We start from the raw sequence: 20,742 nt of genomic DNA, 5'->3' as shown, positions 1-20,742 counted from the left end.
AAGTTCTGATTCTGGTACTTTCATTACTTGATGACTCTATCTACAATTTTATTCATTTGCTCAAGAGGTTGGTTGTCTATAATGTGGCCAGATGAGCTTACTTTCATACTTCATTTTCTGGTTGCCATCAACCCATTCTCTACACTTTACAGAGGAGAAGATATAAAAAATTCTAATTTATTGTGTTCACTAACATGAATGTAATAGGAAGTTATGTCTTTTGTCTCACAACAATGAGAATCATGAAGACAATATCAGCCTCTTCATGGTATTAGGCAACATTAATGTGACTTATTTGCATGATGTAGTCTTATCACTGCAAAATAATATAGTTAAAGTATTAATAAATATTAGTAATTGGGCCTTTTTCCTACACAGCATTTCAGAGATTACTTCAGACCTGTGAAATCCTAGTTTGAGAACTATCAGTATGTGTAGCATAAATTCATCAGATCAAGTCTCTGCTGACCATTTATAAATAAGAACATTGTAATTTCATCACAATAATACTATCATTAGGCATAGAAAAACTCTAAATCATTTATGGAATTTCTTTTAGACTTTGATTTAGCAAGATTTGGAGTTATATTTGGGAACTTATATATGGTGTATATATGGTAATATATTTATACTTAGCCTAAAATATTAAAGAGCAGGTTGTGGAATCCAGTGGCCCATAGGCTGACTTTAATCCATAATTTTATTTTTATGACCTATTTGTAGATTTAAAAAATTGAATTAGTTGCCAATGTTTGTAACTTATGAAATTTCGTATATAAATCCAGATTTTCAGCTTTACTTAAAAATGACCAAAAACATCTAACAACAATCATCTGGTCTGATGAAATGCTGACCCTAGGCAGTGAGAGGGAGTGATTTCCAGTGTACTATTTTCTATTCACCATTTATTTGCCTCCTGGCCCCAGTAGGCATTTGAATTCTCTATCTTTTTGAGTGTAATGTTAATTAATCTTATGTGGATCTTTACTTCATTTAAGATTTATAACCCTTAAGATTATTTCAATTGGATGTGTTTGTGTATTATTTATTAAATGATAATTTTTATTTTTCCCTTTAAAAGAGGAATTTGGGGTTTATAAAGAGTATGAAGAATATACTCATATCAAGAAGTTCATGTTGTATTGCATAGTAATAAATGTTAATGAACTCTGAACATTTACATAGCACTAATTTACCAAAATAGGCATTATGAAATTTGACTGCTACTAAATAATACACCATATAGGATATGTAATAGTAATTAAAGGAAAACTACACAAACTATTTATATACATTTCTTCCTGGGGAAAACTTTGGAGCACAAATTCCTTGTGTAATTCTTGATAATTGTGTGAAGATTTGCAGCATGGCCAGATTTACTCATATTTGATTTACTTCAGAACATAGCAGGGTGGTTTCAGGTTTGCTATATTAAATTTTTGACTCAGCTAAATCACAAATCATAGTGTTGGCATGAACTATTATTCAGCAGATGTATTATAGGATCTAAGCAACTTTAATCGGTTTTACTCAATTTCATTTTTGATTGAAACTGCATAAGACAACCCTCTAGTCCATAGCAATGCTAATACAGTTAATCCTGGTAGCTTACCTTTAAATTCTGCTTCTCCTGATTTACATGGAAAAGTTACTTTTGTTTTCTGTTTCTGTTACTAAACATTTGGTCAGCTAATTAGTATTCAATTTATTCTACCAAGCACTTTTTGTCGCTTTGAAATTTTCTCATATGATCTAAATACTGTATCTGAGAGACCCAATGACCCTTGCAATGCTACTATTGACTAACACAGTTACTTGTCAAATTGTTTTGTTCATTTAAAGTTTTTTACCACATTTATTTGATTTAGTTCTGTTTAATTTTAAAGAACACATAAAACATATTTCCTTACATCAGAAACAAAGAATGTATTATGCTTTCTAAATGAATCAAAATTTATGTTACAATTACACAATGAATGTTATAGACATATGTTCTTTTCTACAATCCCAAATAAAATTATGTATTTGAGTTATATATTACTCCATTCAATCAATCATGATGATTAGGTCACTTAAAGAGTGTATCTGGGACAAACTTTAAAAATATATTTCATTTAAAATAAAAGATTTATTTTCTTTTATTAGGAGATAGTGCTAATAAATCATATAGCAAAAATTTGGTTGATATAAATGTACTGAAAATGTTATAAGTTGCAAACTCTCATTTTAAATTGCTCATAAATTTGTTTCTCCTAATTATAAGATAACATAACAGAGAAAGAATGTTGAATGTCTTCTGGTACTTGAGAATTGAAATAGATACATTTTAATTAGCTCTGGAAAATGGAATAATTATCAATCTAGTCAAAATATTCAGTCCAGATGTTAGCTGAAAATTATAGTAAATGATCTCAATATTATGTTAAAATATTAGCAATACAGTATTAAAATGAATATAATACTGAGAATCACATAAATATTACATATTATTAGCTCTTTTCTCTTTATTCTTTACACAGTTTCTTCAGAAACCACATTTAGTTTTGTGGTCATATATATACTGATCCCTTCCAAATACATAGATCACTTCCAATATGTACTTTTAGTTTTGACCTCTTCAATGACTTCCAGTCCTCTATGAATTATTGTCTATATGACACCTACATCTTGATGTTTTACAGAAACTACAAAACTAACATTTCAAAATTCAACTAATCTTTCTCCCAACCTTGCCCTTGTTTCTAATTTTTCTATCTGATAATTGCTTACATTCATTAACCAGGCAGTGTCATGCAGCCTCTCCTATATGGAAGATAGGTAGGAGAATGGGGGTTGGTAATTGGAATTGTGCAAGCAATCAATATCTGTCTCAATCATTTACAAGAAATGTTACTTTTAGAAATAATTTGATTTCTTTGTGTTACAGGTTTTTTTTAAAAATTTGTGAATTGAAAGAGTGCCTGTCAAACAGTAGGTGCTTTGTGAATTTTAGTGTTATTTCAGTTATTTGTTTCTGCATAGCTGATCATCCCAAAGTGTAGTGACTTGAAACAACAATTTGTTATTTTCTATTATTATTCACTGGTAGTGATGGAATTAACAGTGGAAAATAGGATTTGATCACTAAAGCAAAAGGACAATGGTTAAGCATATAGTTTATTGCTGAAAAAAATACAACTAGCAACAATAGGATATTCTTTATAGCTGAAGGCTGTAAGACTTTCAGAGTGGCCAGGAGTGAACTTTTCCTACAGGAATTAACCTTTACGGTACAATGATTGTTTGGATCCACTGGCTTTACTTAGCCAGCTTTTCTGATCCATGTGGTATCAACTGGGGTCACTCATTTAATTGAGGGAGGGGGCTGGAATATCTAATAATAGATTTGCATATATAGCAGCTCAGATGTGTTGGCTGTAATGACTATGAGCTGGCTGGGTCTCACTTTGTTTCCAAGTAGTTGTACTTCTTTGATGGAGACTGAGGGCCCCAAGGGTACAAATATGGAACAAATTATGCCTATTAAGGCCTACTCAGAAGTGGCATGATGCAATTTCACCTGTATTCTCTTTGTCAAAATAAGACACTAGGCCAGCTCAGATTTAAGGAGAGGGAAATGGACTCTGTCTTCTGGCGAAAACGTGGGATTACAGGGATAGGAGCAATTTTTGGTAGCCACTTTTGTAGAAAATCCATAATGACTTGTTCTGTTGTTACATTTTCATTACCCATTACTCTCTAATCAAAGAAGGCATTGTTTTTTTTTGTTTTTTTTTTTTTTAAATATGGAACGCTTCACGAATTTGCGTGTCATCCTTGCGCAGGGGCCATGCTAATCTTCTCTGTATCGTTCCAATTTTAGTATATGTGCTGCCGAAGCGAGCACAAGGCATTGTTTTTTGTCCGGATTTTTGAAATAGCCATCTAACTTTATCTCCACTTCCAGTCTTACACTCATCTTTATTCTTTTAAGAATCTTTCTTTCTTTTTTTTTTTTGCAGTTTTTGGCCAGGGCTGGGTTTTAACCCACCACCTCTGGCCCTGGGCCCTACTCCTTTGAGCCACAGGTGCTGTCCATCTTTATTCTTCATAGGCCGTTATATTTATCTTCTTAAAATGTACTCTGATAGCAAAAGGATAATCCAGTTACAAAATAGGCAAAGGACTTGGATAGATATCCAAAGAAGAAGTCCAAATGGCCATTAACACATGAATGTTCTACATCATTAATCATTAGGGAAATGCAAATCAAAATTGTGATGAAATACCTCTTCATACGAACAAGTATGGATATAATAAAAAATTGAAAATGACAAATGTTAGTGAGGATGTGAGAAATTTGTGGGGGGAATATAAAATGGCAAGTCTCTATGGAAAACAGTTTAATAGTTACCCAGAAAGCCAAATATAGAATGACCACATGATCTAGCAATTTTATTCCTAGATATGAAATCTTTCCTCAGAGTTTTTTTTTATTATTAAGTCATAAATACATATATCATGTATACATTAATGCATTTATGGGGTAACATGGGCTGATTTTAAATACAATTTGGAATGCTTACATCAAAGTAGTTAATATAGCCTTCACCTCATTTACTTGATTATTGTGTTAAGACATTTATACTCTATGTTTAATAGATTTGACATGTACCATTGCAATATGCACCATAGATGTGGTCCCACCATTTACCCTCCCTTCATCAAACCTCCCCTCTCCCTCCCATCCCTCTCCTCTTCCCTCCTTCATCCTGTGATTTATCTTTCATATGAAAGGGTGATTATAAATTGGTTTCATAATAGTACTGAGTACACTGGACACTTTTTCTTCCATTCTTGAGATACTTTACTAAGTAGAATATGTTCCAGCTCCATCCCTGTAAACATAAAAGAGGTAAAGTCTCCATCTTTTTTAAGGCTGCATAATATTTCATGGTATACATATACCACAATTTATTAATCCATTCATGGGTTGATGGGCACTTGGGCTTCTTTCATGACTTGGCTATTATGAATTGAACTGCAATGAACAATCTAGTGCAAATATATTTGTTGTAAAGTGATTTTTGGTCTTTTGGATATACACCTAGTAGAGGAATTACAGGATTGAATGGCAGTTCTACTTTTAGATCCCTGAGTATTCTCCAAAGTTCTTTCCAAAAGGAACATATTAGCTTCCTCAAGAGTTTTTGCACTTCCTTTTCATCCTACCAGGAGTGCTATTCTGACATTTTTCCCATGAAAATTGTGTATGCTGTTGTTTTATTCATTCTTTCCATAGTTTTAGCATAAATGGTCTTCCCTTTCTCCTGCTGTTATTTTCTATCTCAGCACTTTGCATCCTTAATGACATTTGTTGAATTTGTAACTAGTTTATTTATCTGGTTAGCTGTTATTTGTCTGTCTCTTTAACTAGAATTTTCACTTTATGATGGCAGGACTTCATCCAAGAACCCATATAAGAATGTAGTATATGCCTGACACATACTAGACAATTTAATAAATAGTTGTAAAAAGAAAGAATATATAAGCAAAGGAATTTTGTTCTAAAATATAAAATGTGACATGTTGCCATATAAAATAGGTTAATGAAGATTTAATGTATTTTAAAATCAGTTTTGTCATAATCTCTATAATACTGTATTTCCCCGAAAATAAGACCTACCCCCAAAATAAGCCCTAGCAAGATTTCTATGCATGAAGCCCTACACAGATAATAAAACCTAGTGATGGGCGTGGCTATGCAGCATATCTGCCTAGACACACTATGCATTTTGGCATAGAGAGGAAGACATCCCCTGAAAATAAGCCCTAGTGTGTCTTCTTGAGAAAAAATAAATATAAGGCAGTGTCTTATTTTTGGGGAAACATGGTACTATACTTTTGTAATACTCCTTGAAAAAGAAGTATTAGTCAGTGGTTAGACATTTGTTTGATTTCTGCACTTACTAGTTGAAATCTCCATGAATTTTATTTTCTTCATTAGGAAATCTATGAATAATGCTGTCTACCTTGAGGATTTTTAAGAATTAAAGATAAAAGAAAAGTATCAAGTATTGTTCCTGCTACATGGTGGTAGCTGGTAAATACAAGGAATTAATATTTCTTCATTTCATTTGTAAGATCACAGATAGGAGGAATCAAAAACATTATCTATGCGAGTGTTGACTGTAGAAGTGAGAGTTTTTTTAAGATGTGAGAATTTTGAGATTTATAGACTGAGTAAAAACTACTTATTGATGAAATTATATGATATTTTGGATTTGTGTTTAGATTATTAGGGAAATTAGTAGTTCTGGGAAACAAATTTGGATATGAGTTGTGAACTGTCATTAAATTTGGGTAATGAGTACAGGAGAACTTCTTATATTAATCTCTGTACTTTTTGCAATATTTTAAATTTTTTATAATTAATAGTAAGGCAGGAAGAAAATGAGGAGTTTAAATGAAAGTTTGCATACAGGATGGGAAGAAAGTTCCTTTTGCAGCTTTGAAAAACCATTGACATTTGGGACTCTCCCTTACATGTTACCTTCTACTACAAAGGATGAATTGTAATTCCATCATGGCATAGTGAAGTCTAATATTTTCAAGTCACATCTACCCATGTGTGAAATATTCAATCAGCTTTTCTTGTAACCTATCCTTAAATATGACTGAGGAACAAAAGACCATCAGACATTTGAAGAAATCTTTCAAGGTGAAGTACAATGACAAGCAAACAATTCAACACCATTGCCATTCCAAGGAAACAGAAAATAGAGAGAATAAATTATAATTAATTAAGAATTATAATTAATATCCAGAAAGATGGAAGATAACACAGGTATGAATAAAAAAATTTAGAGAATATTGAAGAGTATTTGAAAAATAAAAAATAGGTAGAAGTTAAAATAGGTAGAAGTTAATACAGTGGATAACATTTATGGACTTGCGTATTTTAAACCAGCCTTGCATCCCTGGGATGAAACCTACTTGATCATGATGTATGAATTTCGTACTCCTAGCTCTCATTCTATTTTAACTTCTACCTATTTCAAGTGAAAAGGTGAAAGTTCTCAATTTAATGAGGAAAGAAAAAAAATTATTGTGAAATTTTCCTAAATTCCCCCTACTTCTATTTACTAAGTAGGGGGAATTGCTAAGATTGCTAAGATCTACAGTAAGAATATATCTTCTATCCATGAAACTATGAATAGTATATTGTTATAGTTGTCATATTATATTATTATTATCAATCTTTTACTGTGCATAATTTATACATTAAATTTTGTCATGTGCATATATGTACATTGGGTTGGGTGCTATCCTCAGTTTAAGGCACTCACTGGGGGTCTTGAAACATATCCCCCATGGATAAAGAGGGCTACTGCATAAGGAGAAGAAGGATTCAACTTATTGCTATAGTTCCAGAAAATACGTTAGCATTTGAAGTTATATTCTCCATCTTTACATATTTGATACATATTTCATGGGTTTGTATAGACACAGGATTATGTTTCATTTCTTCTAAACTTACTACAAGTTCATAGATAAAAATAATTCTATATGCCATAGCTGAAGTGCATGTTTTCTACTAGTCAACAAAAAACGGCTTGAAATTGCTTGTTTGAGACAAGATAACATTCACCTTTGCATAACTTTTAAGAATCTAACTTGTTATTAAGAAGAGGTATTTTTGTATTTGTTCCTCCTAAAGTAATTTTTTAAATTATTATTTTTTAAGTACATAGGATTTAAATATTTTACTATAATTAGAAATGGCTAATATGCTTATTTGGAGCCCTATTTTTTCTAATGGGGACATATCTTCAAGTTTATGATATATTCAGTGAAAATGTAGGTTTTAATTCATGCATCCATCCGTTCTTCTAGCAAATATTAATTGAACACCTACAAGCTTCAGGCACCCTTTCTATACTCTGGAGATACAACAGTGAACAACAACAACAAAAAAATCCTGCGCTCTTAGAGCTTAAAATGTAGAAGAAAATTATATTTTGGATAGCATGGAAAATAATTTTAGATTGACTGACTTGGAAATGACACATGGAGAGGTGACATTGGATAATAACCTGATTGAAATAGAGTAAGCCAGGGTGAACATTCTAAGCAAAGAGATTGCCAAGTGCCAGTGTTTTGAAGTAGATATTTACCTGACATTTGAGGAAGAGATGGAGTAGAGTGAATGAAGGGATAGCATAGTAGGAGCTGAGGTTAGAGTGGTAATACTGTGTCCAGGAGTGGAATTCAGGATTTGGTTTTTGCTCTAAGTAAGACTGGAAACCACTGGATGGGTTTGAGAAGGAGAGTGATGCAATCTGACTCAAATTCTGGACCAGAGCCAGCCAACTCTAGCTGCTATGTTGATAGGTTGATGATAGGCAAGGGTAGAAGTAGGGAGAATTTAGGAAAATTGCACAATAATTCAGGTAAGAGACAGTGGTGGCTTGGATCAGAGTCAAAGTTGTGGGAGCAGAGGGAAGTGATTGGATTTATACATATTAAAAGAAGGACTGAAAGGATATACTGGTAGAACTTCATTATATATCCAACTTATAAGGTAAGTAATTAATAAATCAAAGAGTAATTCTTTAAACTGTAGAAAAATAGTTGAAGTGTATATGGACCAGAAGATTTGAATTTATTATTTTTAACTATGGAAGGTACTTTATCAAGGAAATTAAAATATTTGATGATGAATAAGTAGAAGTTTTGATATATATTTGATGTATATTACTAAAATAATAAAGAACTCAATCTCAGGATTTACTGAATTAATTCTTATCTATTGTAAAGTATCTATTTAAAAGCTAATTGTATCAAGTCTACAATTCTAACATTTGTAGTTGAAACATTTCCTAAAGCTACTGTTGGAAAAGGCAGAAGGCTATTGGTTAAAAGAAATTTGAAAATACATTAAAATATAATTTTTGGAAAAAAGCTAGTTGTATATTTTTAAGTGGATGAATTTTAGAACTCATTTTTATTTCTTCATTTTAATTTTTATTCATGTGGAGAGCCAGATTATTTTTTCTGACCTTTATCAGTAGAGGGCAGCAAAGTTTCAGATAGAGTATATTTTGCAGTTCAGAAAAACATTGCTAAGGAAAATTTTCTTTTTTGTTGCTCTTAAGAACTTTATTCTAGCTTGCCTTTTAATGAAGAATTTTGATAATATATAGGAATTTGTTTAAAAGCTGTGTAGCTTTGGTTCCAACGTTTAGCCAACTCTACCTGTATGTGCTATAGATCCTTTTTTTAATGAGAACATGTATTTCTTTCTGTAATTTAGGGAGTACCAGGGCCTGGAAAATATGACATTAAAAGCCAATTTCAAGAGAAAAAATGTATGACACGAATTGTAAATGATCCACCTTCTGCTTTTCTTTCTCAATCCCAGGTAATGGTCTACAGTATTTTTAGGTATAGAGTCTAGTAGGTGTTGTATAAGGCCAGCAATGAATCTGATGGTGTTTATAGAGATTATGGAAGGAAAAGTGGCATTTAAGCAAATTGTAAACAGACATGTGGCCTGCAAAAAACATATTTCTAAAACATGTGAGTAAAATGAAGTGAAATAAGAGTAAAATATTAACAATAATAGATGAATATTTGAATAGGAATGATCTATTAAACATTTTCTATTAAGTAAATTTGCATATGTGAATGTTCAATTCAGTTTATTAGTCTGTTTTAAAATATAACATAGTTCTGCTCATATTCTCTGATGTTTGTCAAAAAAGAATAAATGATGAATGAATTAAATAAAACAATATATTTGTTAATGAATGTATGGGCTGTTAATGTGTAACTTATGAGGGCATGCATATCTTTCCAAAAAGGGTCTGAAGGTGTTCATTGGAGCCTGGCCATAGGTCATATCTATTACTTCCAATGAGACCTTCTCTAGTGATACAGCAGTCATAGAATATATTTCACAATATACATTTCACATTCTTCAAGGAATGTACTAAGGGGACTTGAAGGTAACTAAGATTATTTCTAAGGAAAGGTGATTATAGTACTATCAAACTTTTATAATGTGTAGTCTCCAGACCAAAGTAGTTGTAATATTTATTCACCTAGGTTATATACAGCTCTGATTATCTTATTTAACTTGGGAATATTATTAACCTTCAGGTGACTACAGATGACTACATTGCTTTGATTGTACTTAAGAGACACCTCCTTGGAGACAATTGCAGATGTATTTTGGAGGGATAATTAACGTGACTTTTTAATGGGTTAGATGTAGTGAGGGACTGAGAAGAATCAGGAATGAATATCATGTTTCTGTCTTTAGCAACTTAATGGTACTTAAGGTGCTATATCAGAGAGACGTGTGGAAGACAGCATATTTTGTGTATTTGTGTGTGTACGTGTGCCCTTAATTTTTTAAAATATAATTTTTACAACTAGAACTCTGTTTTTATCCTATTTATGTTTATTTCATATATAGCCATAACTTTATATCACTTGGCACTAATCATATTTTAACTATATTTCAAGGAAAAAAAAGAATATGCTATTAATTTTGTTTAAAGGGATGATGGAGAAAAAAATAATCGTTCTAGGGTAAAAGATATGGAGGAGTTACAACCCAAAAGGATGCCCTATGGGGTAGTAATAGTGTTTTGTTTTTTATGAACAGATATACTAATGATTATGAGAGAAAATCACAGATAATATAATTAACAACATGTACTTAGCACACAGAATTTCGGGCTCATGAGAATAAAGAAAGATATTTTTGAAACTCTGTTATTTTTTGAGACAGAGCCTCAAGCTGTTGCCCTGGGTAGAGTGCCATGGCATCACAGCTCACAGCAAACCTCCAACTCCTGGGCTTAAGTAATTCTCTTGCCTCAGCCTCCCAAGTAGTGGGACTACAGGTACCCACCATAGCACCCAGCTGTTTTTTGGTTGTAGTTGTCATTGTTTTTTGGCAAGCCTGGGCTGGATTCAAACCTGCCAGCTTTGGTGTATGTGGCTGGTGTCTTAGCTCAGGCGCTGAGCCTTGGGACACTTATTTTAGCAGCTTGGTATTTTATCTGAATGCATTGAATTGCCTTATATCTTCAATTATTAATTTTAGAAACATAATTTTTTTAATGACAATGATTCTCAACCTGGATATATATTAGAAGCTTGGGAGATTTTAATAGATTTTTATACTTTAGTGTTAATCAGACCTTATACACTTCTTCCCAAAGATTGGTCCAGAATAGGGTCCAGGCACCAGTATTTTTTTAACTCTTCAAATGATTCTAATATGCAGCCTCTATAGAGAATTATCATTTTATAACCACTGTACCTAGAATCCAAATAAGACAGTATTTAGAAAAAATATTTGAGAATCCTTTTTGGTACTTCCAGTAACAAATTATAAACTGCATATAGGATGCACGATTTTTTGTGGAAAAAAAGAAGGGAAAATGTGAAAATGTATACATAACTGCTTGTCTTTATAAAATACAGCAAGGACAAACCAGAGAACAATGACATTGGTTACCTGTAAGAAATGGTGAGGAGATGGAATGGAAGCACTGAAATGCTGCAGCTTGTATAGTCTTACATTAGCCAGTTGTTAATTTTAGAAAAGTTTTGAAAGTTGATCGATGTCATGTTTGTAGGGTGAAATTAGCCATTGCTGTGGGTGTATTTGCATCATGGAAAACGTTGAATATTACAAATTATCCTCTTTTTTTATAATTACATTATTTATCCTCTCAGTGGTGCAGCATCGGCTGAGTTGAAAGGGAAATGGAGAGAGTAACATTTTTTTTTAACTATACTTTTTAAAGTATATATTTTGTCTTTTGGCAGCATGTCAATGTTTCATGTATTCAAAAGTAAAGTAAATCAGTAAGCATTGGAGGTCAAGCATGGTGGCTGGCTCACGCCTGTAATCCTCCAACTCTGGGAAATCAAGGCAGGTGGATTGCTTAAGGTCAGGAGTTTGAGACCAGCCTCAGCAAAGTGAGACCTATAGAAAAACTATCCTGGCATTGTGGTGGGCACCTGTAGTCTCAGCTACTTGGGAGGCTGAGGCAAGAGGATTAGCTTGAGCCCAAGAGTTTGAGCTTGCTGTGAGCTATGACTCTCACAGGGTGACAGAGTGAGATTATGTCACATGAAAAAAACGTAAGCCTGAGAAAGATTAAGAAAACTGCTAAAATTGAAAGCAAATGGGCACAAATGAGTAATTATATTTCAAATGAATGCCCTTAACCACATTGAAGGGAAGAAAGGAAGGAATGATCTGGTAACCATAATACAGTAGAACTTTCATAGTCGACTACCTCCCTACATTGACCATCTCCTTAAGTTGACCTAATATTCATAGACTGGACATGGACCACACACACTTCTCAACAGAAGACCAACCTTTATATATTGGCCACCTCTGCAAGTTGTATCTTAATTACTTGGGCTGTGACAAACAATTTACCCTCTATAACTTGACCAGTTGCAGCCACTCTACACCAAGGGGTAGAAGGTCTGGGATTTGTGCCTTATTTTTGTTATCTTTTCTTTAGTATAAGTTCTTTTTTCAAGTTTTAATACCACGTTTGATTAGCCTTAACTTCCTATTCTTTATTATGTGTTGTGGAAGATTTTTTCAACGTGAAGAACTGGTCTGAATTGTAGGTATACCTTACAATCACTGAAAATTTTATAGTTAATTGAGATATGATGGTCCAAAGGAAAGAACTGAAATAAATGACATTGAAGGGAAAGGTTGATCTTCTATGTTTTCTGGAAGGCAACAGCTAAAGAAAGATGGTAAAACATTTTGGTCTAAGCAAAACCACAGTTAGCAACATTTAAAAATGTAAACTTGAGTACTTGGGGATATATGGTAAGGAAAGTGAAGACCTATTGAAGAAAAGGAGGAAAACTTCCTTCAATAAAGTCAATGAAGCCACATTAAACTGGTTCAAACAAATGAGAGCAATTAACACCTGACTTTCTGGCCCAGTGATCCAAGAAGTTGATAAAAATTGGCACAGCAATTTGGGGTGGCAGATTTCCAAGCATCAAGTGGTTGGCTCAAGAAATTTAAACCATGACCCAAGATCTTCCAGAGTGTCTTGTGTGGTGAATCCAATGAAGTTCTAGTAGAAATTGTAGAGGAATTCATCAAAAAGTTCACAGACTTCACCAGAGGCTTCAAAGATGATGATATCTTTTACGCTGACCAGAACAGACTCCTTTTCAAGGCTGTGCCTGTTAGGAGTCTTGTCATGAAGGGTGACAAATGTAGGAACAGAAAACTTTTCAAAGAATGTTTTGCAGTTCTGCTTTGTGTTAGCTCACCTGCAGTGAAACTAAAGCCCTTAGTGATTGGTAAATTATCAAAGCCATGCACACTCAAGAACCTGAAGCCCAAAGACCTCCTATCACTTGGAGATAAAACAAGTGCTCAGGGATGACTGGTGCCCTATTTGAGGAGTGGGTAAGTGGTATTAACAGATAAATGAAGATGAAATGTTCTAGTCTACTGAAAATAGACAACTGTCCTGGCCATCCACAAATGAATGTCATCTTGCAAACATGACATGGAAATTTCTGCCTTCAAAAGTGACCCCAAACCCTTGATCAAGGCATCATCAAAACATTTAAAATGCCCTAAGCCCAGCTCCTGCAGTGGGTCATTACTATAGCATAAACCTGTGGTCTGCCTGTGGAAGCAACTTCATCCGCACCACCAGTTAACTCTCTGGATGTTATCCTCTGAAACAGTTCTGCCTGGAATAAAGTTCAGCTGGACATGATTCAGAAATGTTCCAAGAAAGTTGGATTTGTCACAGTGTCCAAGAGCACAATGTTTTCAGCCCATCAGGCAATCCATCTCCCATGGCACAATTTGAAGGAGTAGATTTTGAAGGTTTTGTTTCAGTGGATGATGAGGTGGCAACCTGTAATGAACCTGACTTAGAAGCAATTTTCCAATCAATATTGATTGAAATACGGACCAATGTAAAAGTTCATGAAGCAGCTGATTAAGTGGAAGAAGCAAGTGAGAATGACATGGAAATTGCAGAGACTCCAAAAGAAGAGGATACCGGGCATTTGATAATGCAGTTAAAGTCAGGTGCTGTGGAAAAATGCCTATGTATGCTGAGGGGTATAGCCAGCATTGAGAGTGCTTTCTTCACTTACATTTATGATCAGAATAAGAACAGACCAAGGATGACTCGTTTTTAGAAAGAATTATTAAACCATGAGAAAACAGTAAATGTATTAATTTTGTATGGTACTGTATATTTGATTTTGTTTTGATTATGATTTCATATGATTTTCTCTAATAAAAGTTGTTCAAGAAAGTAAAGCACATGTATGTATCAGTACAGTAGGCTTAATTCCTTATGTTGACCACCTCTGTATGTTGACCAGTTTGCTATAGTTTGTTGGGTAGTCAACTTACAAAGATTGTATTATATTTAACTATATCAGTCCTTGGTTGGGATTGGGGATGGGTGGGTAGTTAATATAAGAATGGAAAACAAATTTTGAATTATTTTTAGGAGGTTGGTTATTGGAGTAGTATATGTAAAATAATCATAAAGCTATTTTCTTTATATATCTGAGTAAAAAATTTTGTAGTATGAGCCACATATTCATGGTAGAGGAAGGTACATACAAATATGAAATGGAGGAGGTGAGAGAGGACTTCATGGGGTGGATTTGAATTGAAGAGTTTATTTTTTTTATTTTTTTAAGACAGAGTCTCACTCTGTCACCCTGCATAGAGTGCCATGGCATCAAGCTCACAACAACCTCAAATTCTTGGGCTGAAGCAATCCTCTTGCCTCAGCCTCCTGAGTAGTTGGAACTACAAGGGCCCACCACAAAACCCCACTAGTTCGTCTATTTTTAGTAGAGACAGTGCCTTGCTCTTGCTCAGGCTTGGTCTTGAACTCCTGAGCATAGGGATTTTTAATATACATATATGTATGTATGTATATGTACTTGGATGTGTGTACTTTCTCTCTCTCGCTCCACACACACACACACACACACACACACACATTTTCTAGCTCTGTCTGCTATATGAGCCAAGAAATAAATATATCCTACTAGCAAGAAACACATCTAGTTTCCAGATCTTGGTCTCTAATTCCATTCCCTACTAAATAGAAGAAAATCTCTCAGAGAAATAACTGAGTCCAGGATAGGTAGAATAGGAATCTGTAGCATTTTAAGTCAGAAAGTATGTTCTAAAAAAAATGACAGTATATCAAAGGGACATAGGAGTCAATGTGAAGTGTTCTCCCACACTTATAGAAATTTCAGTAATGAATTATAAATTATTAAAACTGACATTCATAAGTCCATATTGATAATAAATATATAACTTAATAATATATATAAGGACAATTATCCCTTGAACAATGTTGGGATTGGGGTACTGACCCCCATGCATTTGAAAATCCTTGTATACCTTTTGACTCCCCCCAAACTTAACTGCTAATATGCTACTGCTGACTGGAAGCCTTACTGATAACGTATGTGGATTAACACATACATTATATGTGTTATATACTGTATTTGTATAATAAAGTAGCTAGAGAAAAGAATGTTATTAAGAAATTCATAAAATGAGAAAATTTATTTACTGCTCATTAAGTGTAAGTAGATTATCATAAAGGTCTTCAACCTTGCCCTCTTCACATTGAGTAGGTTCTGGGGGTGGAGAAGAAGGGTGGGTCTTGCTGTTTCAGGAGACAGAGGTGGAAGAAATTCTGAATATAAATGGACTTACACAGTTCCAATCTGGGTTGTTCAAAGATCAATTATACATAGGCAGAGAGATAATGAAATAAATAATTTAATAAAGGAGAGCTCTTGCTTACAGTAGAATGCTGAGTGTTTAATATAGAGGGAGTGTTGGATCTGATCAAAATTAAAATGATCAGTGAGGGACAGAGGATGCCATGTGCTATTTCTGATATGATACCTGGAGAAGGCCACTACATTACCCATTTAGTATTCTGTCCAGAAATGTATAACCTGGATATAATCATGAAGAAGCATCAGATAAACCTCGAATAATGAAGGTTCTATTATACACAAGGGGAAAGTGATATCCTAAAATGTTGCAGTCACAAATACAAAGGAAGGCTGTGAAAGTGTTCTTACATTAATGGAGACTAAAGAGACATGGTAACTGAAAGTCATATTTGACCCTGATCTACATATTATACTGAAGGTGATAAGTGTAATAGAGGCTTTATTAGATAAACTGACAAATTTGGAATATGAATTGTAGATTTAAGTATTATATCATCGATACATTTACTGAAGTTGATAACTGTACTGAGAATATGTTAGAAAATACCCTTTTCTTTTGTAAATCCATATTGAAGTATTTAGGGGTAAGGAGCCATGAAATATATAATTTTTCATTAAGTGGTTGTGTGTGTGTCTGTAGAATAAGAGACAAAGAAAGGGAAAGACAGACTGGCAGAAAGAGACAAAGAGAATTGTAAGACAAAAAGTGCACAAATAATATAAAATGCTAACAACGGGCAAATCTAGGTAGAGATAATACAAGTATTTTCTGTATCATTTTTATTCATGCTACTTTTCTATAAATTTGAAATTATTTTCAAGGAAAAGTTAAAAAGTGAGATTATAAATGCTACATTTCATGAGAGTTTGTAGTTATACAAATAGATACATATATATTGTTAAGCTTATAAATTAAAATGAATTTATAAACTACTTGAATCTAAGTTTTATTTTTTATAAGATATTTAATAATATTGTTGAGTTAACTGAATATACATTTTGAGGAAGTTGGTCCATTAATGCATTTTGCTTGCATAAAATAAATTATTTAGATCATATAGTTATTGAAATTATTTACTTATCTTAACTTACAGAATATCTTGTGTGAAAATTCTCCTTCTACTGTAATCTGTCATCTACAATCTCATGCTGAGATTCTTTCCTTCTAAAAGTCTGTCTGCCTTAGCAAGGCACATAATACATTACTATATTGGTATATAGATGATTTTGCTAAAAGCTACATATATTATCTTTTGATGGCCATAAGATCTTAATTCATCTACATTTTCTTCACTCCATTAAGACATAAATTAAACTCCAGATATTATATTACTTAGAAGACAGCTTTTAACTCATGAAATATCAAAATGTACTCTAGTTTCTCACTGGCATATTTTCCTGTTCTTCACTAGAGATTCTTACCTATAAAATCAATCACCCCAGCTCCGGGCACATATAATGAACCTCGAACTGCGCCCATGTCCTTGAAGACAACATTAAGACAGAAAAATATCCCATTTGGTCAAAGTACTGCTCGATTCACAGAGGACTACAGGACAGCAAAAATGCCAGGTTAGCAGTTAATCTGTGTATTTCTACTCTTTGGCTTTATGTAACTTAATGTTCTTAACAAGGTGGATACACTGATTAGTACGTTTTATTTTTTTTCTCCCATGGTTTGTGGTATAATTTTAACTCAACATTTTTTTTAAGGTATCAGCTATGCATCAAACACAGATCAAAATAATATACAGTTTTAGTATGTTTTCAATTTAACGTGATCTTCATCTTAATTATAATTTTCTATTGTTTTTCTTTATTTAGTAAATGTCCTACTAATTTTTTCTTGGCAGATGAACATATGTAATATATCAACTGTGTGGTCACTACTGGTAATATATTTATGATGTTCACTTTTAATTTCATGGATGTTTAGTCATATATTCTTGTATTCTCATTGGGTATTCTAGCATACAGTACTAAGAATATAGAATCAAAATAATGCATAAAATTTTTAATATATAGTTTTGATTGTCTATTACTGTGTAATACACTTAATACACTTAGTAGCTTAAAACAACAGACTTTTTTTTTTTTTTTTTTTGAGACGGAGCCTCAAGCTGTCCCCCTGGGTAGAGTGCCATGGCATCACGCTCACAGCAACCTCCACCTCCTGGGTTCAAGCGAGTCTCCTGCCTCAGCCTCCCAAGTAGCTGGGACTACAGGCGCCTGCCACAGTGCCTGGCCATTTTTTGGTTGCAGCCATCATTGTTGTTTGGCCGGCCCGGGCTGGGGATTTGAACCTGCCACCTTAGGTGTATGTGGCTGGCGCCTTAGCCGCTTGAGCCACAGGTGCCGAGCCAAAACAACAGACTTTTTTAACTCATTATTTTGTGGGTCTAGAAGAGAATGTCATTAAACATGTGTACACAGCTCCAGCATGTCTGCATCAGGGTAGTCTGACATACATGGTTTCATAAGACCTGGTCAGATGCTGTAAGACTTTCCTGACCTAATCACAGAACTCTCAGGACATCACTTCTGCATTCTTTTAGTCATTCAAGTCACTCAGGGTAGCAAACACTGAAGGAAGGGACATCCAAGTTTATCCTTCAGTGACAGAGGTACCAAAGAAATGATGGCCATCTTTCATCTATTTTATTACCTACTCTTTGGCCATTCTTCCTACATGCACCCATTCCTTCTCCGGGACTCTAAAGTTTCAAGCACTTATGGCATAATCTCAAAGTCCTGGATCTCATCACCTAACTCAGGTACAGGTACAGCTGAGTATTCTTGGATGTGATTCATAAGATGCCGATTATACCCCACTGGAAGAACTTTGATTCACAGAGAGAGCTGGTTTCTCTAATATACAATGGTGGAAGAGAGACAGGATAATTGCTCTAGACACTCCTCTTCAAAAACGAGTGAAATTTGAGGCCCAGAGTAGTCACAGTACCATAGCAATTCTGAAATGCAGCCAGGCACACATTGCCATTTTCTTGATTAGGGTCCAGTTAGGCTTTCTGGGAATGATTTTCTGCATTTTTAAATTCTACCTTTTGGAGTCTTGGTTGTTCTATACTCTGAGCTGTCCTTCTTTTTCTATTTGAAATATGCTGTCTTTGCAGCTGGAGCTTGCTTAACCTGCTTCCTGCCCATAGATGTTTGGGTGTCCATAAACTACTTTTCATTTTGTACTGTCACTGTTCGATAGTACAAAATCCCAAGTTTGTACAATTAATATAAAGACTTTGTGAGTTTCTGATCATATTATTTTGTAATTAAATCCACTAGATAAAAGCCACATCAGATTTACTTTTTAGAAAAACTGATGGTCTGTTCTCAATTCTTGGAATATTCTTGCCAAAGAATACAAGACAAATTGATAGCGAAGCAAGCAAGTGGCAAAGTTTACTGGACAAAAACAAGATACATTAGCCACAGACAGGAAATGGACCGCTGTTATTACAGGAGCCCCCAACTGTTCACTGAAGCTTCATTTTATTTTTTTTGGGTTGAACTCTCCCAAGCAAGCATGGTCATGTGTCACCTTGATAACTTAAGTCTAATTGTACAAGCAGATTTCCTGTGAGCCTCTCTGAAAGCCCACTGGGGGAGGGGGAAATGCAGTATAGATTTTTGCTAATGACATGATAATTGGCCCAGGTCACTTTTAGTTATCTTCCTACTGCACCCTCCTTGCTTGAAAACGGAACACTTTAACTTATTTCTTTCTATCCATATCCTGTCACATATGGTTAAAAAGAACTCGTTGGCCCTTTGAAATTCAGTCCAGAAATTACCTTAGAATCTACTAGTTGATTAGGTATTCTCTTCATTACTCAAGTATCAGTTTTGCTAAAATTTCTGCCATTGCATAATACAATCCATTTTTTCTTCAGCCTCTAATAACACTTTCCTCACTGTCGTTCAAGTTATCACAAAGTCTCCTCAGGTCCTTTTGAAGCCTTTAGGCTACTAAACTCAGATTTTAGAGTTTTGTTATGATAATACTCTACTCTGGTACAGCTGCTTACTACTCATTTCATAGAGAGGTTGAGTCTCACTCTTCCCCTTCAATCTTTACTAGCCTTGGCGGCTTTCTTGACCAATGCATGCAATGGAAATTGTTAGGGTAGGAATCTCAGTAGTTGCTACATGTGGGATGAGAAAAGAATTTTTCTAGCAAAGATTAAGATATAAAAATTTAGACTTTATTTTATATCTCAGGAGAGAGGTAGTGCTGGAACTTTAAATAGCAGATTCTCAGGTAGTCAGACAAAGAATTGATGGATGCACAATTAACGAACGTAGAGCCACCAAAACAGACTAGGATGGGCAACTGTCCCTTGTGAAAAGAGAGCCAGAAAAAAGAAACCCTGCTTGCCACCCTCACCGGCCATCCGTCCATGTTCCTTCTAGGAAGGTACTTCAGGCTATACCTGGTGAGAGGCTTTCGGTTGACACACCCCTTCTGAGTGGACAGAACTATCAGGATGAAGTAAAGAGTACACACCATGTTAGCATATTCATAGTTTGTTTTGTTTTATGATCTAGAAATAGACATAAAAAGTCTTCACTTTCTACAAAATAAGACAAAGCTTAACTGTATATGGGTGGCTGAAACGCCTCACCAATCCTTACTCAAAATTTTACTTCTTATATACCCCAAAGTTACCTTTTTCTAATGTGGCATTTTTCTTAATTTGTAATGTTCAAAGTAATAATCACATTAACTGTTAGTATAATTTAGTGACTTATTATAACATTTCACTTCAAAAGTTAATCTCTTAAATCAATTCACCTAAACTACTCAAGATAGAGATCTTTAGGGTGGGAACTAAATTTATGAAACAGTAAGAATGAGAGACAGTAAAGGTCAGGCAACACCTAAACCAACCAGACCAGCTGTGTCAAATGGGAGATGGGGGTGAA

General features: G+C 34.1%; 1 protein-coding gene and 1 non-coding gene across 2 annotated transcripts in view; one reads left to right on the top strand and one right to left on the bottom strand.

The window, feature by feature from the left end:
• Window positions 1-20,742, top strand: part of STPG2 (sperm tail PG-rich repeat containing 2) — a 448,474-nt gene that overhangs the window by 88,892 nt on the left and 338,840 nt on the right. The window contains 2 exon segments of the mRNA XM_023518401.1: window positions 9,296-9,403; window positions 17,214-17,373. Coding sequence (XP_023374169.1) covers window positions 9,296-9,403; window positions 17,214-17,373 — 268 coding nt within the window.
• On the bottom strand, window positions 3,780-3,886 carry LOC111728014. Its single transcript, XR_002775433.1, has one exon. It is a non-coding gene; the product is annotated as a U6 spliceosomal RNA (small nuclear RNA).

This window comes from Otolemur garnettii, unplaced genomic scaffold (assembly GCF_000181295.1).
Source record: "Otolemur garnettii isolate 467f Iridium unplaced genomic scaffold, OtoGar3 scaffold00137, whole genome shotgun sequence".
Classification (NCBI taxonomy): Eukaryota; Metazoa; Chordata; class Mammalia; order Primates; family Galagidae; genus Otolemur; species Otolemur garnettii.
Note: the sequence above shows the minus strand (reverse complement) of the source record. Positions and strands in the feature narration are given on the sequence as shown.